Consider the following 24,893-nt stretch of genomic DNA (forward strand, 5'->3'; position numbering starts at 1 on the left):
TCCTAAAGATACAGTGAGGCCCAATGATAAACCGCATTGGGTGGATTACATGCTCTTATCTTTATGCATCTTCTAAGTTGCCACCTGTAATTTTAAATAAAATCTTTTCCTATATTGCACTTAGTTGGTACCCTCTGCTGTTTTTCTTATGTTTTTGTGTGGGTTGCCTGCGCTTTTCCATAGACTTCTATTGCAACGGGTGATTATGGTGCATTTTCTGAAAGAAATAGATGTCTGTGGTAAAGCAAAGGTAACCCACATGAAAAACCTCCGCTGCTTTACACTCATGCTGCAGGAAAACCGCACCGCTTCAGTGTGAAAGTGCCCTATTAGAGGATGGGTATATGAGGACAGGAAGGCCTTTGCAATATTCTGTGCTATGACTACATAAAAATTGGACGATTAGCTACGGCCAGTTTGTGTGCAGCCAGAAACATTTTCTGTGCACTCGAACTGTCTGTGTACAGAGTACAAGTCTGGCCCCGTGGCTGCTGGTTGCAGCTAACCATGTACAGTTTGTGGGCCGACAGAGAAGCAGTTTACCTGCTTGAACTCTTAGATTATAAATACAGGCAGGTTCAAATTAAATGGTTACTCGATAAACACTGGACATACCTTTTCATTGATCTGGAATTTGAAAGTTTGACTTATTGCTGGTTTAGGGCATACTATTCTTACGTAGAACACGCATTATAATTTGTACAAACGCAGAATGTTAAAAGATATTGTAAACTGTGTATGGGGGGAGGGCAATTTTATAATTTGTTTATGTCAAATTAAAAAAGTTAAGTTTATCCTATCATTATTTTATACAGACACATTTAAAAATTTCTTAATACTTTGGATCATGTGTGAGCCCACACATGGTTTAGATTTCTGTGCAATTCAATCTAATCTTTGCGGATTATACACTGCTCAAAAAAATGAAAGGAACACTTTGAAAACACATCAGATCTCAATGCGGAAATATATCATGCTGGATATCTATACTGATATGGACTGGGTAATGTGTTAGGAACGTGAGGATGCCCCATCATTTGATAAAAATGATCGACCTACGGAGGACTGAATTCAAAGACACCCTGAAAATAAAAGTGAATAAAATGATGCAGCAGGCGAGTCCATTCTGTTGAAATTTCATTGCATAAACTCAGAATGGTCCTCAGTGCTTGTATGCATGCCTGACAAAATCAGGGCATGCTCCCAATGAGATGACGGATGGTGTCCTGGGGTATTTCCTCCCAGATTTGGACCAGGGCATCACTGAGCTCCTGGACAGTCTGAGGTGCAACCTGGCAGTGTCGAATGGACCAAAACATGATATCCAAGAGGTGTTCTGTTGGATTTAGTTCAGGCGAGCGTGGGGGCCATTCAGTGGTATCAATTCCTTCATCCTCCAAGAACTGCCGGTATACTCTCACCACATGAGGCCGGGCATTGTTGTGCACCAGGAGGAACCCAGAATGCACTGCACCAGCATAGGGTCTGACAATGGGTCCAAGGATTTAATCCTGATACCTAATGGCAGTCAGGGTGCCATTGTCTTGCTTGTAAAGGTCTGTGCGTTCCTCCATGGATATGCCTCCCCAGACCATCACTGACCCACCACCAAAACGGTCATGCTGAACCATGTTACAGGCAGCAGAACGTTCTCCACGGCTTCTCCAGACCCTTTCACGTCTGTCACGTGCTCAGGGTGAACCTGCTCTCATCTGTGAAAAGCACAGGGCACCAATGGTGGACCTGCCAATTCTGGTGTTCAATGGGAAATGCCAATCGAGTTCTATGGTGCTGGGCAGTGAGCACAGGGCCCACTAGAGGATGTTGGCCCCTCAGGTCACCCTCATGAAGTCTGTTTCTGATTGGTCAGAGACACTCACACCAGTGGCCTTCTGGAGGTCATTTTGTAGGGCTCTGGCAGTGCTCATCCTGTACCTCCTCACACAAAGGAGCAGATACCGGTCCTGCTGATGGGTTAAGGATCTTCTACGGCCCTGTCCAGCTCTCCTAGAGTAACTGCCCGTCTCCTGGAATCTCCTCCATGCTCTTGAGACTGTGCTGGGAGACACAGCAAACCTTCTTGCATTGATGTGCCATCCTGGAGGAGTTGGACTGCCTGTGCAACCTCTGTAGGGTCCAGGTATCGTCTCATGCTACCAGCAGTGACACTGACCCTAGCCAAATGCAAAACTAGTGAAAAATAGTCAGAAAAGATGAGTAGAGAAAAAATGTCAGTGGCCTCCACCTGTAAAACCATTCCTGTTTTGGAGGTCGTCTCATTGTTGCCCGTCTAGTGCACCTGTTGTTAATTTTATTAACACCAAAGCAGCTGAAACTGATTAACAACCCCCTCTGCTTCTTAACTGACCAGATCCATATCCCAGGAGTTTCATTGGCTTGATGCTACAATCTGATTAAGAAGTGTTCCTTTAATTTTTTTGAGCAGTATATAATTAGATTATAATGAGAAGGCAGCTTTAGACCTGATTGACACCTGAAAGTTTTGTAGTCCTGCCTTAGCTCTGCTGCTTTTCCCTCTCATTTGTCGCCATATATTATGTCCCTTTTAAAGGGTAGTTGCAGAACTTCTGCCAATATAATATATATTCTAGTGTGGGATTTCTATGTTAATTTTTGTTTCAGCCTTTGTATATATCACTTTTAATCCTGTTCTTAAGATTCAGAATAGTAACACTTTATTTAGATCACAGACTATTTGTAGGTATTTACATTACATGTAGCACCGAGTGTAGCTTCTGGAATGACAATGGAGTGAAATTGCTAAAACAATGCAAGATTAATCAAGTAAGAAATATGCCCAGTAAATCCTATCGGCGGATTCATCAGTTTGTGTTTATTTCTGCTTTAAACCACAAAAACACACCGCGGTGCCAAAATATGAGCAAATGTTCTGAACAGCTGCTACTTCTCACTGAGAGACCTCTAATCTCCCTTAATGAATCTTCCATCTCTTCCGAACAATTAATTATCCACTATACACAATAACAAACAGCTTTGTTGCATGGCCACGGATGTATTCGCCTTTTCACTGTGGGGGTGGCCATTTTGTAACTACATCGGCAATCGCACAAATGAGGCCTATTCATTCACTGGCAGCGTGAAATTGTTTATTAAGGCACTAGTAATGACTTATATGTTGTGCTCTTTCTGTAATGGTACTGTTGCTTGGCTTTAGCCGGATTTGCTTTTGCACTTCACTGGCATTAGCTGATTTGTGACCGAACCAATCCAATATTTACATAAATGAGGCTTGTCCATTCCAGAGGAACTGGGGTCCCTACTGGTCAGTGACTCATCTGCTCCATTCCTTCTGGTCCAAATTGCTTTGTTGTGTGTTTAGCCTGTGGCCAACCTGGCAGTATTATGGGCCATAACATTATTTTTTATCTGTGACAGCTGAAAATAACAAGAATAAATGTAATGATCCTTTTCGCACGCGTTATTTCTTTGCAGATCTAACCTCCTATTACCAAAGCTATAGTCTTGGAAGCTCTAACTGTCAAAGGCAATCCTTTTAGGGAGAAATATAAAGGCTTACACTTAAAGTGGTCCTAAAGGCTGAAGGTTAGCAGTTTCCCCCCACCCCCCCCCCCTTACCCAAGCTCGATATCGATCCAGCGATGTGCAAGAGAACAGTGGCTCTCTCAGGTTTTTCTCTCCTCATTAGTTCAGACAGCAGCGGGAGCTATTGGCTTCCATTGCTGTCAGTCACTGCCAGTGAGGAGGGAGCAGAGATTCAGCTGTCACTTTGCCCCCAGCTAAAAGAAAGAAAGTTTCCATTAACTCCGGGGAAAGTGACAGCTAATTCTGTGAGCTATGGTGAAGAAAAAAAATCCCGGCAACTGCTTCTAAAAATAGTAAAAAATTTGTAAACCGAGGCATTATTTTCAATGGATTTTCATTCGTAAACTGAAAGTTACATTAACCGAGGCATTCATAAACCAAGCTACACCTGTAGTTAGGTGTCTGAATCCTATCACTAACTTGACAAATCATGCTACAGGTTGAAAGCTGAAGGATGGATTTTACTTGGGGTATAGATCAACCATCATTTAGAGGCCACAGAGGGTCTCTCTTCATCCAACCTTGAACAGCCTCCTTTTAAGATGCCATGATGTCTTTGTAGTTGACATTCACGCCAGGATACCTTTTTTCAGTATTTAATGACTTCTAGGTTTCAGTTGACATGTTATTGTGGATGCAGTCATTTTGAAAGTGGTCACATATTTACAAAAGTAAAGGCTTGAAATTTACTAGGATTTAGTGTCATTGCTACAGCAGCTAAGTAATGACCTCTCCCTTTTATTTCAGAAGTTCAGTGGGCCTGGACAGTGCACAGGGTGACTACACATAAAGCAGAGTGGTCTGCCAAGAAATGCTGGACACCAGGTAGGTCAGATTTCATTTTTCAACAGGCAAAGGCCACATTTAAATGACCTTTAACTTATTGTGCACATTTTTCTAATTGTGATAAATATGTGTGACATGCTTTGTTTTTGCAGCCATTCCTTGATTGGCTTCTATTTAATCTAACAGTCAACTTGGCTTCTTTGGTGTAAAGAGACACACCATATTTTATTATCCTAAACTCAGCCTAAACTCATTTACTACGCTCACCCTGCCCTGAAACAAAGCGAAAGAAATATTTCAGAGTTGAAATTATTATTATTATTATACAGTATTTATAAAGCGCCAATAGTTCGCTCAACGCTGTATGTTACAAAGGGGGACAGAACATGTGACAGAACAATACCAATACAATGCAAAACATGAGGGGATTGAGGGCCCTGCTCTTCAGAGCTTACAATCTAGGAGGGAGGGGATGGTGGCACAGGAGGAGATAGCTGTGGGGGATGGAGTGGTAGGAAGAGTGGAGGAGGTCGGCAGGTTAGCAGGGGGTGGGGGAGGCTTCCCTGAAGAGATGGGTTTTCAGGGTGCGCCTAAAGGAGATGAGAGTAGGTGATAATCTGATGGGTTGGGGCAGGGAGTTTCAGAGGATGGGTGACACCCTGGAGAAGTCCTGGAGGCGGGCATGGGAGGAGGAGACCAGGGAACTAGATATAAACTACAATTATGAGTGTACCTTTCTTCCTATGTCTATTGTGAGAGCCAAAATCTGTTTTACTCTCGGAAAGTTTTTTCCCACCCTCTCCCATGCCTGGTGTTGGTCCATGAATGCAATGGACAGCCTCACTAACCATTAGGCTTGAGCTCTCTTTCTAAATGTGGTGTTTGGATAACCTGGATATACCAGCTTTGACTTTACAACAGCTTTTTACTATAAAGGTGGAAGTCATTGATGCTGTCCTCCTTGTCTCTAATCCATTACAAGAAATGTCACTGTCACCTTGGTTTTAAACATCATTTGGTATGCAGAGAATAATGGAAAAAGATGGCAGCTGCTGTTTAAACAGATGACCCGCATAAAAAGGATATTTCAGCTTTTGTTAGGTTCTGGAGAATTATAGAAAATCCAGATTCAGCAGGTTTCAGCCAATGATTTATGGCTGAAACACACAGGACTCTGTGTACAAAACAGTGATCTGGCTGTTTCTTCTCCCTGAAGGGAGAAAAAAAACCAGCCAGATCTCTTAGTAAAAGCAGCACATATTACACACATTACACTTGTTAGGCATTTTGATTGCCCCTTGATCTTAACCCCTTCCCAGCCAGTGTCATTAGTACAGTGACAGTGAACAGTATTATATCTGATCACTGTATTAGTGTCACTAGCGATGTGCCAGTGTCAGTTAGTGTACTTCCTAACAAGGGTCTGTTAGTGCCAGATTGCACGCCACACAATCACAGTCCGACTATAAGCCACTGATCATCACCATTACAATTATAGCGTCATAGCTGTGTAAATTCCAGTATATATACTATAGTTTGTAGATGCTGTAACTTTCACACAAATCAATTAATATACACTTGTTGGGATTTTTTTTTTTACCAAAGAAATGTAGCAGAATACATTTTGGCCTAAATTTAGGAAGAAATTTGATTTTCTAATTGGATATATTTTCTAACAGAAAGTAGAAATTATTTTTTTCCGACATTTTCGTTCTTTTTTCATTTATGTAATAAAAAATAAAAAACCCAGTGGTGATCATATACCACCAAAAGAAAGGAAAAGAATTACATGAATGTAATTTTGCATACAGTGTTTCATGACCGAGCAAGTAGCACAGTGCCGAATAGCAAAAAAATGCCCTGGTCATGAAGGGGGTAAAAGTCTTTTCAGAGGTCAAGTGGTTAAAAGCCTTTAAACCTAAAAACATTTGTATTTTATTTTGCTTTAGATAGAATAGGGAACATCAGAAGCTCCCTGTTCTGGTAACCACACAAGAAATGAGGACTGTTTTCCCTGATATGGATACAGCAATAAAAAGCTGACCGATTTCTAACCCTTCCCTATTCTATCTAACGCTAATAAAACAAAATCAATGTAAAGCTGTGGAACAAATCAGACACTGTGATAATGTACCAGTAACTAGGTGTGAGTTACTAAAGTACAAAGTGCACGATGGAACAAAGCTCACCGATCAATATACACATTCTCCTAATTCCTTTCTGTATCACAGACACAGCTTACCTCTTGTCACCAATAATTCCTTTTCTGTGGCTTTGGAAGTGGAACTCCACTCAAACCTTTATTTTTGGAACCTCTGTTAGACTTTTATTGGTTTCTGTGGCCCAAATGGGGAGATTTCCCCCTCACTACCTGTCTTGTCACCAGGAAAAGAAGTGAGGGGATTGGATTAGGCTGGAGTTCCACTTTAATATCATTCCTGATAAAATGTATGTGTTATGATCAGTGTGATTGCAGATTATTGTAGGTCTTGTGCTGGCTGGCTTCATAAGATTTGAAGCATCAGCCTGCAGAAACTCTGCAGCTCCTGTCTCTTTCATCTTCTAGCTCCTGTCCTTCTTTTGGAAGCAGATCTTTGTGTCTGTCTGTCCTCCTCTGGTTCCCCTCTCGATCTGATGTCTAGACCTCAACATAACTGTGTTGTTTAACTACCACCTGATTATTTTACACCAGATTTCGTACCCATCTTCCAATGTAATGCATTTATTGTTAAGCCCCAGTATATAGAAATCCTAACAGCAAAGGAAAAGTATTAGTGGATATCTTTAACAAACTCATGCAGACTCCACCTCCGCAACATCGCCAAAATCCGCACGTTCCTAACCCCAGAAACCACTAAACAGCTCATCCACTCCCTCATCATATCACGACTCGACTACTGCAACTCCCTTCTCACTGGCCTGCCTCACCGCTGGCTATCCCCACTTCAGTCGATCCTGAATACGGCTGCCAGACTCATTCACCTTTCCAACCGCTCCATCTCCGCCACCCCCCTCTGCCAATCCCTCCACTGGCTTCCGATTGCGCAACGGATCAAATTCAAAATCCTAACACTGACGTACAAAGCTGTCCACCATACTGCCCCGAACTACATCACCGACCTAATATCCAAGTACCACCCAGCACGCACACTCCGCTCCTCACAAGACCTCCTTCTCTCTAGTTCCCTGGTCTCCTCCTCCCATGCCCGCCTCCAGGACTTCTCCAGGGTGTCACCCATCCTCTGGAACTCCCTGCCCCAACCCATCAGATTATCACCTACTCTCCTCTCCTTTAGGCGCACCCTGAAAACCCATCTCTTCAGGGAAGCCTACCCCACCCCCTACTAACTTGCCGACCTCCTCCACTCTTCCTACCACTCCATCCCCCACAGCTATCTCCTCCTGTGCCACCATCCCCTCCCTCCTAGATTGTAAGCTTCAAAGAGCAGGGCCCTCAATCCCCTCATGTTTTGCATTGTATTGGTATTGTTCTGTCACATGTTCTGTCCCCCTTTGTAATGTACAGCGCTGAGCGAACTATTGGCGCTTTATAAATACTGTATAATAATAATAATAATAATATATGTCATCGTTATTGCACTCTGTCCCACCTCGGAAAGTTGGGAGATATGTGATGGCCCTCCAACACACCGAGCATTCCATACATTTTACACAAAGGACACAAGAACAGACAGATATTTGCACAAAATCATCAACTGACATGACTGAATGTAACTACTTATCATGGTTTCTTCCATACCTTACAAAAAGACAGCAGCTAAACGGCAGATGATCAGCCGCCTATCATCCTGACAGAATGTGCTTTCCAGTAATTCATAGCGATTGACAGCACATTGCGCGCTGTGAGAGGGGTCATGAAAGATGTTGGTTTTCCTTTCTTGGTTGTGATTGTCAGTTTGCAGAGTGTTTTTATAACTCCTGTATAACCACTCTGTATGCTGTTGACACTTGAAAACACAAATTACACAAAGCTCATTTATTGGTGCATTTCAAGCAAAATGAGCTGAACAAAATGTTACTACGGGTAGCAATGAATCCTTGGAATGCTGGCCTCCAGTGTTCACTTTCGACTAGCAAATCAGATAAATCAGATGGAATTTTATATCGTCTCTCTTACTGATGCAAAAATAGGGTTATCGTCGTTTTGCCGATATAAGAAAAAAGGTGCTGATAATGATAATTGACTTCAATGTAAAATGCTGTGGAGCACCATGGTAGTCCTTTGAAAACTATAAGCCGACAGCTGCAAAGGCTGCTGGGACTTGTAGTTTCCCATTCACAGAATACTGTGAATGAGTGACGCGGCCAGAGCCCCACAGGGCCATGTCTTTTTTTTAGAGAAGATCCCCCACTAGCTGTCACAGCAGGGAGGAGCGGGGGCTGGTCTGATTGTTACTTGTTACACCTTGAATATGAGTGTAACATATAACATGTTATGAAAGGTGAACTTATCTTTTAAGGGCTAGTTCACACTAGATGCAGTTCAGTGTGCTTTTTTCTGCATCAAAAATGCATGCACAGTGTTTTTAATGTATTCCAATGGCCCTGGTTCACACTAGTGCAGTCAGTTGCTGGTGTAGAAAAAAAAGTAGAACATGCTGCATTTTTTCTGCACAAAACCATACGGGAACATAGCACACAGCACCAAAACTGCACCGGAACTGCGTGTGATGTGAACCGTAAGCAAAAACATATCCGGAATGCATCCAGAGTGCGTTTTTGTGGTGTGAACTGGCCCTTAAACCAAACTGTAAAGTGAGCATTGCAGTGAGAACTGCTTTTTTCTGTATTTACTATGGCGGAGCATTGGATTCCTATATATTTTCTTAAAGCTGGATTTGGTTTTATATTATCAATGCCAAACAAAATAGAACTCCAAGTTATTTTCAATGCCCCCTTTCCTCCTGTATTGAATAAAAACTAGCAAACATTAGCTGGAGAGCCACTAGCCACATGTTTCAGTTATTGGGTGACTGTACATTCATGATGCCTTCGGTAAATTATTGTTGTTTACAAATATGCACATGCAGAAAATCTGACCAAGTTGCCTATTTGTCTGTATTTATTGTGAATTGAACACTTATCTATTCTTTTGATGAAAAACATTTTACTTGTATTTTTTTTTCAGTTCAAACACTTTTCAATAATGCCAAAAGGTTACAATATATAAAAAAGTCTCAGTTTCCAATATCAGCATATTGTTCTGCGGGGTAAAGGACTCTGAGAAGGATAACAGTGTCCCCTAACTGGTGGTTTTGGGTAATAAAGGATCTCTGAGAAGACAGGGGTATCCTACACACCCGAAGACCAGCTGCCACAGGTCCTCCCCTAAGGTGCTCCTGAGACCACAGGTGCTCTTACATCATCAAGTACAACGAATGGCCAATAGTTCTACATTGTACATGAAGACACATAGGGACCGCCCACAACTCAGCACATAGGGACCGCCCACAATGCAGCACATAGGGACCGCCCACAACTCAGCACATGGGGACCGCCCAATACTCAGCACATAGGGACCGCCCACAACTCAGCACATAGGGACCGCCCACAACTCAGCACATAGGGACCGCCCACAACTCAGCACATAGGGACCGCCCACAACTCAGCACATAGGGACCGCCCACAACTCAGCACATAGGGACCGCCCACAACTCAGCACATAGGGACCGCCCACAACTCAGCACATAGGGACTGCCCAATACTCAGCACATAGGGACCGCTCACAACTCAGCACATAGGGACCGCCCACAACTCAGCACATAGGGACCGCCCACAACTCAGCACATAGGGACCGCCCACAACTCAGCACATAGGGACCGCCCACAACTCAGCACATAGGGACCGCCCACAACTCAGCACATAGGGACTGCCCAATACTCAGCACATAGGGACCGCTCACAACTCAGCACATAGGGACTGCCCAATACTCAGCACATAGGGACTGCCCAATACTCAGCACATAGGGACTGCCCAATACTCAGCACATAGGGAGCGCCCACAACTCAGCACATAGGGACCTCCCAATACTCAGCGCAGAGAGAAGAGTTGAGGACAGTGAGAGATAAGGTTACGTAAAGGTCCTTGTTACTGGTATCCTAGGTATAAACAAGCATTTATCCCTTGCTCTGTAGTTGGGATCCCCACTGCAAGGGATGATTTTTCTTTTCCCTTGAGTTCAGCTTTAAAAAGTAGTCTGCAGGCAAACAGCTAAATGCAGAGTTAAAATGCATGTGTTTAAACTGTCTTACATGCTGAAAGATATGTCATTCTGTTTTGATAGTCTTGCGATTTGGGCACCACACAGTCAGTTTCATGACCTCCAGTTGAAGAGGAATGAAAGTCCCGATACTTACCTCCTCTCCAATGGTCCCTCACCGGCATCTTCTTCCTGGCTTTTGTTATGGATGCTGGACTTCGGCCGTCTAAATTGGCTGGCTCAGGATGACATAACTCATGTGCATGTGCAGGAGTCAGTCACCCCAGTACTTGGGGTCCGTGCTAACGATGTAAACTGAGCTGCACATGCTCAGCCCTGTTTACATGCTACAGAAGGTTGTGAGCAAGCAGGTAGGATTATTATATCACAGAGGAGACATTGCTTGTCTCATTTAGTTTCATTTAGTTCCACTTTAAGTTCAAGTAATTCTAAACCTTACCTTCTCTTCCGGGGTCCCCTGCCGGCACTCTCGGCTCCTGCTCTTCTCTGACCGAGGACTCGGGTAAGTGTTTAGGGGTGGGTGGTGGGGGCACAGACATTGGAAGGTTTTTTACCTTAATGCAGAGAATGCCTTTAGAACCACTTTAGGTAACACCGTTTCTCAAGGAACCCACTCCTCAACCGCTGATTGGACGAGAAGCAGCACACCACTGACTCTAAGAATGTAAAGTTGGCCATAGATGGATCAAAATATGCCTGGTTCAGCAGTAATCGGGCAAATTTCTATACATCTATGGGCAGGCTGGTTGTACTGAAGTTGATCCATTGATTGACTTCAGTACAACCAGTCTGTTGGGTTTTTTTGCCCAAAGACTGGCAGTGGCTATAGCTGCTAGCAGTAATCATTGTACTCTGCCGGTGGGGAAGGCTTCTCACACTCCCTGCCAGCAGAACACAAAAGCACTGCAAGAGGGATTCCCCCATTAACACTGACTAATGTATGGCCTGCCTTTTAGTAAATCAACCCCATATTGTCCAATACACTGGTGATTTTTTCATCACTGATATAAAAACTTGCTTTTTGTTTACTGCCTCAAATCATTATTGTATTACTAAAAGGTATTATGTTTGTGGCTATAATGTGTAATATATTCATGAAAATTCCTTCTTTTCCAAAAACCTAGGAAAATGACCAACTAGGCAAAGAGCATTAATGTTGTGCAGTATGCTACAGCAACCAATCAGATTCCAGCTTACACAAGTCAGATGGGTGGTTGGCTGCTGTGGGTGTTCCCTCTTTTCCTTAAATAAAAGCCTGTGTGAGGTGTGAAGTGTGGTCAAAATCTGGGAGCTGCAAAGATACTAAAAAAAATACAGATTTATATTTACTTCTGCAGCAAACTGGCGATGGGCACCATATCTCTGTGGTGATCAATGGTATTAAACATTTCCATGCCAAGGAAACCCTGCAGGTATGCTAAAAACATATCTTACATGTAAACTGTTTAATTCTTTGAACTGCACCATCACAGACTTCCAGCACTTTTTGTGTGGCAGTGTCCATTCTTGCCACAGAAAAGAAAGGTAACCAAACAAATTGTCAGCCCATTTGTGCGGTTTTAATGCCTGCCACTGGAATTTAAAGTCCCCTCCTCATGTACATACAAAAAAATGTATACAAGCGATGTGCACAAAACACGCTATGATGCACCTTAAAAACACGTATTATTGTGTGAACAGAGCCTCCGTGCACTTAGCCCCGGTTCACATATATGGCCGTGTGGCATTTGAATGGATTCTTGTGCCCCGTGACACAGGGAAGAAGTCCCTGCACTTCTTCCGAAAACGCATCCCACACGGGAACCTCGGTTCGGAGTATGGTTGCGTTTTCCAGTGCGGGCAGCTGGACTACATTTCTCTGTGCGGGTGGTGCGGCTCCATGGATTTTCATGTGGATCTGCAGCGGCACCACCTGCTCAGATGTGAACCTAGCCTTATGGGACATTAGGTGTTAGAGCCAAGATATAGTATCCAGATCAGACTGGTGAGGTACACTCTATATCATCACAAGAAAAATGATAAATAAGGTACTGTTCTCTATAGTCTGTTTACTAAATGGCAACAAAACCAGCTGCCTGTGGATCCTGGTCATTTTAGGGAAAAGGATTAGGATCAGAACATGTCTGTTTGTAGATCTAATGGACTGAATCTGTTTCTGTCTTTCCAGACCTAAACGTGATGGATCAGATGTAGCCGGAAGTCCATTTACATTCGGCTGCCTGTAGAGCCATCATGGGTCCACCACAGTCCGCTGTCAAAATGAGGACAAAAATTGAATGGGCACAGATGTCACAGAACTGACATCCTTCCCATTCATCTTCAGTTCGGCAGGGCATCTGCTTTCGGATCACCTTCTGGAGGGAGTGGAACAGCACCTTGAAAGAACCCCAAATCTGTTAGTGAATCTGACAGTCCCCTTTTCTCAGATTGACAATGCTGCTGTCGAGAGGTGTCACCTCCATCCAGAGGTGTCGCCTCCATCCAGAGTGGAGACACCCTACGACAGGAAGTGCGTTACTGGCCAGATCACCATGTGAAAATAAAGAGAAAATAAGCCTAAAAAAAAAAACTAATGCAACCACTACACTTGTGAGCTTAACTCCACTTTAAATATTCAATTCATCTTGAGCTGCTTTCATACTCATCCGTTTTTCTTTCATAATTGCGTTATAAAACGCAGAAGAAAAATGCATGACCATTAAATCCTATGGAACTCTTCACACGGGTCAGTTGCAGGCTACATGCGTCTTTGTGTGTTTTTTCAATCCCATGTCCTTTTTTCACAGGTGCAAAATGCACCGGAAACTGTGGTTTTCAAGGCAGCAGTGTGAAAGCAGCTTAATCATATGTAGGCAGGTATCATGCAGTTTGTGATTGTCTGGATTTATGACCTGCATGAATTGCAAGGACTGAGCAAATTTGCATGACGATATTTTGGTGAACTGAAAGTGCAATTCAGCAAATAAAGTCAGATCATCGCCTTTGCATATGGGTTCAGTGATCTCAACTCTCTTCAATTAATCCATTTTTTTAAATACTTTTAAAGAGACGGAGAACATGAAACCTTTTGATGGGATGGGATGAGTTACTAGGTTAGGTACAAAGCTTCAGGAGCAAGATGTTCCTGGAAAATGATTTTCCAGTGTGTAGGATATTTCATTGCTCTACAATCAGACACTGGTAACATCCTGGGCAAACTGCAGCAATTAGGAACCAGTCAGTCCTATGTAATATCTAGGTGAGCAATCTAAAGAGCTTTCAGTGGCACCAACAGACAGATGTTAAAGCACCAGCTGTGATGAATTTGGTGCACAGATTAATACAGATGAAGGATGGCTGACATTGCAATGCAAAGCACACAGTAAAAACTTCATGGCTTACCCAGAAAGCATCCCAGGGCGCAGTACCATCTATGAGCCATCCCTCCAGGAGAAGTCGGTGTTGGGCACAGGATAAGTTTTGGTTCCTGTAGAAGTTACACTTCAGCTGTGATGAGAAGGGTCTGTTCCTTGGCCGGTGTCAGCACTACTTGTGTAACACAGGGGCTGCTGTTGATGGGGAACGCCGAGCTCTGTCTGATCACATACTAATGTGTTCCTGAAGGCAGCCTGTCCAGTGTTGTTAGATTTAATGGAGCTTGGCAGTTATAGGTTAAACTTAGGAGAGGTGGAGACTTGCAGGATCCTGCAGACTATTACAATGCACGCTGGCTGTTCATTCATACTTACAAAGTATACACCTCATCTTACTACTTCACCCACGCAGTACATACTACACTCACCCATGTGTACAAACACAAATGTCCCTCCTTTGGACCCAGGTACCTCTGTCCCCTTTTCCTGCACAGCTGTCCCCTTTTAGGTATGAAGCACAGATGTTTGTAAAAGGAAAACTGTACTCAAGAAGTATGGAAACTGTCGTAATTCCTCCTGTCGTCCTCTTGTTCTCCTTGGCTGTCTGTCATGCTGATCCAAGGGCTTCATAAGTTTTATTGACCTGGCACAAGTATGCAAACTAGAAGCTTTAGGCTAGGTTTACATTACTGCGTGTCAGGAATGCGAACAAAATCATTTAGCAGATGCACAGCGGTGCCATTAATTGTTAATGGCACCAATGCATCTGCAAATTTATTTATTTATTTCAGGTACTTATATAGCGCTGTCCATTTACGCAGCACTTTACATATATATTGTACATTCACATCAGTCCCTAACCCTCAAGGGGCGTACAGTCTAAGGTCCCTAACTTACATCCATACATACACATACTAGGGACAATTTAGACAGGAGCCAATTCACCTACCAGCATGTCTTTGGAGTGTGGGAGGAAACCGGAGTACCTGGAGGAAACCCACGCAGGCACAGGGAGAACATGCAAACCCCAGGCAGGTGGTGCCGTGGTTGGGAATTGAACCTACGACCCGAGTACTGCCAGGTGGAAATGCTAACCATTTAGCCACTGTGCTGCCCCAAATGCATGTGTTTTCATACGTACCAAACTGCATGGTGGCACAGCACCACAAGGTTCGATGCAGCACCTTTTCATAAATGTCAGGAACTTCTTTTCCGCATTTCTTATGCATAGGGCAGCCCATTGAAATTAATGAGCTGTCCTACACGCGATGTGTGGAAACACGCCTGCACTTAGTCGCACCTGTAGGTTCTAAAGTCTAAGTTTAAAGTTTTTCACCTTAAAGGAGTAGTGTGGGAATAGAAAAAAATAAACATACAGTAAAAACTCACCTCTGTGGCTGCAACATCTCTTTTCCCTGTCAGTTCACATGACCGCTGATCACTCTGTTCTTGGTCAGTCCTGAGCAGAGAGCGATGACTTGGCTCTGAGGAAGAGGTTGTGTCCTCGAAACGCGTTAGAAGGTTGGTCATCCAGGGTTCCATCGTATGGACTCAGATGTTGTTTGGATCATACATCTTGTTCAGTTTGACATGCCTGTGTTATTATGTCCATTGTGAGTATGATACCTATTTTTGTTTCTTTAATAAATTATTTTAAACGATAATGCACTAGGTCAGTGCGCCCTTTTTCTGTTTCTCCATTTGTATCCAGAGAGCGATGACTGCCAGTCATCGATCTCTGCTTTGCTCCTCCAGCACTGGGCGGGAGCAGCTGGCTCACCAAGAGTCTGAGCCAGATGTTGATCAGGCATTCAGGTGGATCCCGACAATATGGATGGGATCCTTCCAGAGCCTGGAGCAGCTCTGTAACATCAGCTGACAGTGGTCTTTAGCCTTCTGTCAGTTGATTCTGGGTCACAGGGGAGCACAAGCCAAAATGGTATGGTATGGTTTTACCATACTTCTATTTGAATGCATTCTGTGGATTAGGATAAAAAGTGCCCCACTACCTGTCCTAATCCCGTCTCTAAACCTTTACCTGGCTCCATGTCACCACTCCAGCGCTCTCTCAGAATCTCTCCCCTCACTTCCCGTTTTAGTAATAAATATACAATCATTGCAGTTAGACTATACTTTGATAGGTGTTAATTGGTGATTTTTACTTCAGTACTGTCTTCTGGTGCTTGTCTCTGTCTTTGAGAGTGCAAACATGTGACAGTTAATGACACAATGCTCCACTATCGTCCTTCCGCTGATGGAAGAGGAATAGGCAGCACTAGGTTCCACTAGGTACTGTTTAGGGCTTGTTCACACTATTTGCAGTGACCTTCATTTTTATGCACTGGATAAATGAGAGTCACTTCTAGGACGCATAACTGTTTTCTGTGTGCTCTGTTCACAGTGCAGTACAAGTGTGATGTGCATTGCACTACAGAGTGGAAAAATGCACCAACTCAAACCTCTAACTTCCAATTTTGATCAACAGTTTGGTCTGTTAAAGGAAATTGAAAAATAACAGATTTGCTTGCAGGATTCATAGGTGAAAATAAACAAAAAAAGAAAGCCTAAATAAAGAAACCTAATGCAGCTGCCATGTGTAAGATTTGGTAAACTGCAATATATTACATTTTTGCATGTGGGTTTAGAACCGCTTTAAGGTTCCCACATTGAGTGGACAGCCCTTTCAGTATTAAACAATGGACTAGGCTAAGTTCCTCTCTGATTGAATTAAAAGAGAAGCATTTTTGGCCATACTTCTCTTTTGGGTCACTAGACTGCAATTACTTGTGCTCTCCTGTGACCCAGAACCAGCCGACAGTGGGCTAAAGCCCGCTGTTGTCTGATATCACATTACCGCTCCAGGCTCTACAGGAATTCTGACAATAATGTTGATATCCACCCAGATGTCTGATCAGCAGCTGGTTTAGCCTTTCAGTGTGCCGATGAGAGCCTGAGCCAGCCACTCCTGCCTCCTCCACAGCCCGCCACTCCAGTGAGCTCTGGAGGGTCAGCGCACAGAGCGGTGACTATTAGAGCAGACCAGGAACTGAGCATTCGGTGGTCGTGCGATTGCTCAGTTCTCAGTCTCAGTTGTGGAGGACAGCTGCAGCATCAGACTGAGTATAAATGTTTATTTTTGTTTCTATTCCCATATTTCTTCTTTTAATATAAGATTTAATATAAGATTTGGACAAGCCACTTCGGCCATGTCTCTTTTAGTCCTCCTTAGAGCTAGTGGTAACAGATTTTGGTCAGTTCAGAAAAATACTGCACAGTGACTGCAGAATACAGGTGAACATAGACATCAGATGACATAATAGGCTCCTTTAATGACTGGTAGCATTTGTTACGGGAATAGGAATATTTCAGGGAATTTTGAAAACAAGTTGGTGGATGTGGGTACCGCTAAGGAGTAACAAGCAATGGAATAGGTTAGAAAATCTGACTTGCCCAATAAGGCTTAAAAGTTTCTGTGGGGCTCTGAAGGTCTTTTTTATAGTGAAGGCTTCAATTTAGACATCAGGCAAGCAGCAAAAAGCGCAGTTTAAATATGGGAACTATTTTACTTTGTATTTCTGTGTAGCTGAAGTCAGACCTCGGGATCATCACTTGTCACAGTAAGGAGCATTTGCTTAGCTGTCCTTCTAGTGTAGATCTCTTGCCTTATGAACTTCTGCTATGGATTGAAATGAATCATGTGCAACCAAAGATAGCAGAGTTTCTCCTCCGCTAAAACCTTATAGGACAGCTGATAGAATAATGGTGGTAATTATTATTACTACAGCTGTAACTTTTATCAGTATAGTATTGTTCCCTTGTACTGCACTAACTATACCAGACTTTCTCGAACTCCTTAAAGCCATAGTAAACCGCACGTAAAAAAAAAAAAAAAATCCCCTGCAAGGTAATGTTATAATGTGCTAGTATGCATCACATACTAGCACTTTATGAAGGACTTACCTTAAAACGTAGCCCTCTCGCGGCACGCTGTCTCCACTGCAGAGGCTTTCCATCTTCACCTGGTCTTCCATCCGGGTTTGTGAGCTCCATCCATCTTACTGGCCAAGCCACGATGACGTGCACATGGGAGTCCTGGGTCATGGCACAGTGCTCTGCAAGAACATCATAGGTATGCTGTTCCTTCAGAGCGCATGGGCCGGCTCTCAAAAAGAGCGAATATCTCCTAAATGGTACACTTTATTATAAACTTACCTGTAGTTAAAAGTATACAAAAAGTGTTTACTACGTCTTTAACTTTGAGGATCCTGCTAATGATAACTATATATACTGTAGATCTCCCAGTACATAAGCATGATAGTCATACAGAAGAATGCTCCTTATATTTATGGTCATTGGGAAGATTGTCACCCTTACAGATAGCAAAAAGATTACTGTTGTCAGTGGGAACCAGGGGCGGACTGACCATTCGAGCACTCGGGCACTGCCCGAGGGCCCGGGGTCAGTAGGGGTCCCCATGAGATGCCCCTGGTACCTTTCATTGGCTTCTTCATAGGCTTTTTTGGGTGTGGGTGAGGACACAGGGGCCCCATGATCCCCTATTGCACGAGGGCCCCATGAGTTGTCAGTCCGCCCCTGGTGGGAACTTTAGAGAAAAAGGAAGGAAACAAGTTAAAGGAGAAGTAGCTCTTTTGACCCTACATCTGCTATAGGTCACAGGAGTGCGCTTAGTTCTGCACTTCTGTGATCTGTTTTCAGCTGACAGTGGGCTAAAGCTAAAGCCCACTGTCAGCTGATGTCACATAGCCAGTCCAGACTCTAGAGGAATCCCAACTTTAATGTCAAGATCCACCCAGACACCTGGACCAGTAGCTGGCTCAGCCTATCAGCAAGCTGCCTAAAGCCTAAGCCAGCCACTCACACCCCATCCGCAGCTAGGTGCTCCAGGGAGTGCTGGAGGGGCAGAACAGAGAGCCAGTGACTGACAGCACACTGAATACCGAGAACTGAGTAATCGGCAGTCTTTGATCGCTCAGTTCTTGGTGTAGAGCTGGTGGGGGACAGCTGTAGCTGGGATCATTGCTGCAGCCATCTAGGTGAGTATGATTGTTTTTTTTTTTTTAATTCCCAAACTATCATCAACCTTATGTCCCATACTTGGCTACACTTCCATCCCATGGTTTTTGTTATTTTCAGAAAAATTGAGCAGTGATTATATGATAATCATGGAAAGTATCTATGCTTCTACAAGAAAATGATGAACTCTGAAATATGTGTGTGTGGAAATGAGTAATATTGTAGCCTAATGATTTATTTCTTCCAGCTCAGTGGACATTTGTACATTTATGAAAGCTTTTTCTTTTTTGCTTTGTAATAAGGGAGGCCTTAGGACAGCTCAGTATCCACAGCTCAGTGCTCAAGCAGTAAGATTGTCCTACGTTGGTGATAAGAAATCTGTTGGAAATCAGAGATGTTCATTACGGCAAAAGAATGTTTTTCAGTGTGCTGGAAAATCATCTCAAATGCAGGGCCCAAATATGTACAGAAGGGGGAAGAATCAAAGGACCAAACAGATGTCTCATTTACTGTCAGGTAGTTTGTGGCACCTTGCTCCTATCCTTCACATGCCTCTGGGCTCCACAGCAGTCTGTCTATAGACTCAGTGTTGGTTAATAACTATGACAAGCATTCTTACATGTGGAGACACCATCTTGTATTTGTGGAAGGTAATAGTGCTGTAACACCACTCAAATCAAACCCGTGTTCATAGACTAGTGATGTTATCATATGTAGGGCAGCACAGTGGCTAAATGGTTAGCACTTCCACCTGGCAGTACTAGGGTCATTGGTTCGTATCCCAGCCACAGCCCCACCTGCCTGGGGTTTGCATGTTCTCCCTGTGCCTGCGTGGGTTTCCTCCGGTTTCCTCCCACCCTCCAAAGACATGCTGGTAGGTTAATTGGCTCCTGTCTAAATTGGCCCTAATATGTGTATGTATGAATGTGAGTTAGGGACCTTAGATTGTACGCCCCTTGAGGGTTAGGGACTGATGTGAATGTACAATATATATGTAAAGTTCTGCGTAAATTGACGGCGCTATACAAGTACCTGAAATAAATAAATAATACACACACACACACAGGGATGACTTCTGTCTTGGATCTCTTTAAAAGTCTTCCAAGATGAAATTCATTCATAGACCATTGGGAAGTGATCCGGATCTCCTCTTTGTCTTTTTGTCGTTGTTTCTCTCTGCAATGTCCTGACAACCCTTTTAGAGATTTTACTGGGATTAATGCAGACTGCTGAAACATATACAGTAATCATTTCATACAGATTGCAAATGAATATAGGTATAGCTTTCCTGTTTTTACATGCTAGCGCTACTATATTGACATTATTCTATTAAGTATATGCAGAATCACACTCTAGCAGCAAGTTTTATTTCACTGTTATTACAACAGGTTTGATGGATCCTCCTTTTAAATCAGTGTCCTATGTTTGCATGAGCCCAATGTGCTTTTAAAATAACAAAAATACATCATTTGAATATTTAGGGAAAATGTAAAATAATAATATACACATGACTTCACACAATGAGATTTAAAAAAAAAAATTGACTTGCTTCCCTCTAGTGGAGGATGAGGGGAAGTGCTGTGTTGACACAAAGCACTGAAAGCAGTAAACCTTAACAAATATTCTTTCTCATTTTCTCTCTTTTATGATCATATAGCATTAAAAGTGTTTTGTTATGTGTGTTTGAAAAGTTCAAAAATCCAGTGATCCAGTGAAATTCCTGTGCTCTCTGCCTCTGCTGCACTTTTACCAGTTAGCATTGTTCACAGTTCTCTCAGTGGACTGCAGAACACCTCCCTGCTATGTTACAGAGATGAGCATGTGTTGCAGGGGTTCTATAGTTCTAACATACCTCTTGACCAGGGGCGGACTGACAACTCATGGGGCCCCCGGGCAATAGGGGATCATGGGGCCCCTGTGTCCTTGCCCAAACTCAAAAAAGCCTATGAAAAAGGTACCAGGGGCATCTCATGGGGCCCTCTACTGACCCCGGGCCCTTGGGCAGTGCCCGTGTTTCCAAATGGTCAGTCCGCCCCTGCTCTTGACCTAGAGTGACAATGCTGCTGCTCCATAGATGTAGGATCACCAAGTAAATAGAAATGCTCAGCGCTTTACAATATAACGGGAGACAATACAGCAACAATACAGTTCAACACAAGAGGGTTAGGAGGGTCCTGATCCTGATTCTTGTATTAGAATACACTTAGAACCTCATGCACACAGACATATGAATTTATGCAGGAAGATATGCCAGCAAAATCCTGTGTATAATGTGGTCTGTAGTGCATCTCAGCTCATACAGACATATGGCCCGTAAACACAATAAGAAAATCGTACGAAAAGTTCTGTATAAGAAACGATTGGCCGATTATTTGATCGTAAGTGTAGTGTTTTAGACAGCCGATTCCGACGTTTTGGACTGCAAAAAAACCAAGGCGCAAGCTGGAAAATTTTTCTTGTACGCGAACACAACATCCGATTTTCCTTTAATGCGTACAGTAATTGTATGGAAGTAATCGGATAGAAAAAAATGGTTATGATCAGAAGCATAGAATAATCCTTCACTTCCTCTTCTACTTTTCTAGTCCACAGCTACATTTGCCTTTGTCGGCCAAGAATTTTCTTACAAGTCAATATTCCAACTACATCTTGATAAGCACTTTCGTGGAAAATTGAATGATAATTTGTCCAGTTTTCTCATAGTGTGTACCAGGCTTTACATGCACTTATATCTGTATGAGCTGAGATGCCTATGGGCAGCATGTATGGGCTAACATCTCCCCAACCCTAACTGACTCCAGGGAGTCATTCACTAGGTGGTGCAGGTGCAGAATGACCTTGGCTCTCACTCATTCAGAATATCTGAAGGCCAAGGGCATTCCGTGCCAGCAGCACAGATGCTGCATACTGAATATGAAGTAGACAGCATGTTTCCTCCAATAGTGAGTTCTGGTATTATTTTTTGCTAATGTCATTTCAAGGGTGAAACTTGTACAAAAGGATATCATAATTTAGTAATCGTTAAGTACAGTCTTGGCGGCAGCTTTTAGCGCTGGATAGAATCCTCTACTGAGCTAGGCAGGTAAAGTCGTAACTGTTTCTCTGTAATTATTATTATTATTATACAGTATTTATAAAGCGCCAATAGTTTGCTCAGCGCTGTACATTACAGAGGGGGACAGAACATGTGACAGAACAATACCAATACAATGCAAAACATGAGGGGATTGAGGGCCCTGCTCTTTCGAGTTTACAATCTAGGATGCATTGAAGTGACGTGTAAGGCTTTCTGATAATATGAGTCACAACCACACTGCAGTCATTATTATAACAAGGCCTGATGCAGTATGAGAGCACATTGATAGAGAATCAGTATACATATAGCAGGTAGATATTTTACATTCAAAGACAATGACAGTTTAGTATCAGTGATATAGCTAATCCCGGGTCATGATCCGTGTTGAGTCTCTCCCACATATAAAGTACTCTTTATCTTTTGGAAAAGGATTTATAGTTGTTAGGCAGAAATGTGAGGTCCACTTATTAAATACCGCCCACCCCTATGTTAAAATGCAGCAATCCACACACAACTTTCATCCTTGGTGCTTAGGTGAACTTGTCATTCCTTCTGACTTGGGGTACTTGCCCAGGAATTGTGACGTCAGTCTCTCCTATGCAGAAGTTGGGAATAAGGTAAGTAGCTTTTTTGCAGTGGTTTTTTTTTTTTAGTGGATTGCAGCATTTTTACTTGGGGGTGGGGTAGTAATTATTATGTTGACCTTGCATTTGGGTGCAAGGTCTGTTTTAAAATCTGTGGGTAGCTATTGACTAATCAAGGTTGCCATATCTTTGGAAACTTGCGCTTATTAAGAAGAATCTTGGGAATTAGAGTTGCATTAAATATTACCTTGACCTCCAGTATCTTGCTATTGTTTGCTTTGTGGCTTTAAAAGAGAAGTATGGCTTAAAAGAAAAAAACAGTCATACTCACCTAGATGGCTTCAGGAGCGATCCCAGCTGTAGCTGTGCCCTGCTGCTTCTAAGACCAAGAACTGAACAGTCAAACTCCACTGATTACTCAGTTCTCAATCTTCAGTTTGCAGAGAGCCGGTGATTGTCAATCACCGGCTCTCTGCTCTGCCCCTCAAGCGCTCAGTGGAGCATCGGGCTGTGGAAGAGGTGGGAGCAGCTGTCTCAGGCTCTCAGAGGTGTGCTGAGAAGCTGAGACAGCTGCCAGTCCCGGTATCTGTGTGGATCCCAACTTTAAAGTCAGGATCTTTCCTGAAACTGGACTGGATGAGTGACATCAGCTGACAGTGGGCTAAAGCCCACTGACGGCTGAAAACAGGTCACAGGCAGAGTTAATTTTGTTGCTGAAAATATTTTCATAGACTAAAATACAACTGAAGCTAAAACAATTCAGTTGACTAAAATACGACTAAAAGTAAAATGGCATTTTAGTCAACAGACTACGACTAAAAGTAAACTGAAATTTGACGTGAAAATTAACACTGCTTATATATCACAACGGCTAAGTCTGTGTCTGTAGTGCATGTTCAATCCTTAATACCATAAATAATAACATGTTATTAGATTTTTATTCCAGGAGTATATAATGAGTATGGAAATTCTAGAGAAATGCTTAAATAATGCATTACAATTTAACTAAACCCATTAGATTTTAGTCAACTAAAATGTGCTGGAGATTTTAGTTGACTAAAATATGGCTAAAACTAAAACAATTCAGATGACTAAGATAGGACTAAAACTAAGATGGCATTTTAGTCAAGAATATGACTAAAACTGAATCGAAATATGAGGTCAAAAAGAACACTGGTCACAGCAGTGCAGAATGAACTGAACTCCTGTAATCCATAGGAAAAGCATAGCCAAAACAGCTTTGGCCACACTTCTACTTTCATGATATGTGTTATTGGTGAGCTCATGCAGTCTTTCTTTCAAACACCTTCATACAGTTCAGGAGGCTCAGTGTCCATTAAAGACAGTCATTTCAAATAGAAAAATGAGAGAGAACTAGTGAAGCTGCTATGGGATGGGGGGCTGTGATATCAAGGTGCTAAGTAAATTTGATAAACATACTCCTAGAGTCTGGTGCAAACCTTCGGAGGGTAGCGTACAAGTCTGACAGTCTGAAGGATTACATTCCAGACTGTAGGTGTAGCATGGGAGAACTCTTAGGAAATGGGGTGGGAGCTGGACATAAGGGTCATAGGTCACAGCACATCAAAGAGCAATAAGAAGGTTTAACAATGAGAAAGAATTTTGGATTGTATTTTTTAAGAAACTGGCAGTTAGTTCTATATTCAAGATGGATTAAAGTGGGGCCAGTTTGGCTAGTAGAAGTCCAATTAGTGGAGTTACAAACGTCGGGGAGGAAAATAATGCATGATTAAAAAATGCTTTACTGGTATTAGTAATGAGAGAGGGAGAAATAGTTATGGTAACCACACACAAAGATATTTAGAGGTCTCTGAACAATCCAGCCCTCGTTTTTTTTCATCCATCACATAGACACATTCTTTAGCATACGCAGTACCTTCAAAATGTCTGTGTTTGGTCAGCAAAAAAGTTAGGAAGGCAGGCATATGTAACAGGCCTCAGGACATGGCACACGTGTGGTAGTAGACCTGTAGATAAGTGGGTGAGCAGTGTTCAGATGGGAAATGTCTCTGGCATTTAAAGGGACCTTTAATTAAAACACTTGCATGTGCTTGTTTTTGCCGTCTAGTTAAAATGTATGTGTGGCTATTCGCTTTACTTCAACAGAAGGCGAGAGGACATCTCTACAAAATGAGGGGACATCTCCTTTTAAACAGTCGCCACCCATTGAAAGATTTCCTATGTAACATTTTGGATTTCCCTGCTCCTTTGAT

At 42.8% G+C, this 24,893-nt stretch overlaps 1 protein-coding gene across 1 annotated transcript in view; it reads right to left on the bottom strand.

The window, feature by feature from the left end:
- The window catches only part of APCDD1L (APC down-regulated 1 like), a 60,222-nt gene extending 45,938 nt beyond the window's left edge, over positions 1–14,284 (bottom strand). The window contains exon 1 of the mRNA XM_089658633.1: positions 13,994–14,284. Coding sequence (XP_089514759.1) covers positions 13,994–14,033 — 40 coding nt within the window. The 5' untranslated portion in view covers positions 14,034–14,284. The remainder of the gene's footprint in view (positions 1–13,993) is intronic.
- Positions 14,285–24,893: the final 10,609 nt, after the last annotated feature.

Source organism: Staurois parvus, unplaced genomic scaffold (assembly GCF_062004578.1).
Source record: "Staurois parvus isolate SC_StPar_1 unplaced genomic scaffold, SC_StPar_1.0 ptg001087l, whole genome shotgun sequence".
Taxonomy (NCBI): domain Eukaryota; kingdom Metazoa; phylum Chordata; class Amphibia; order Anura; family Ranidae; genus Staurois; species Staurois parvus.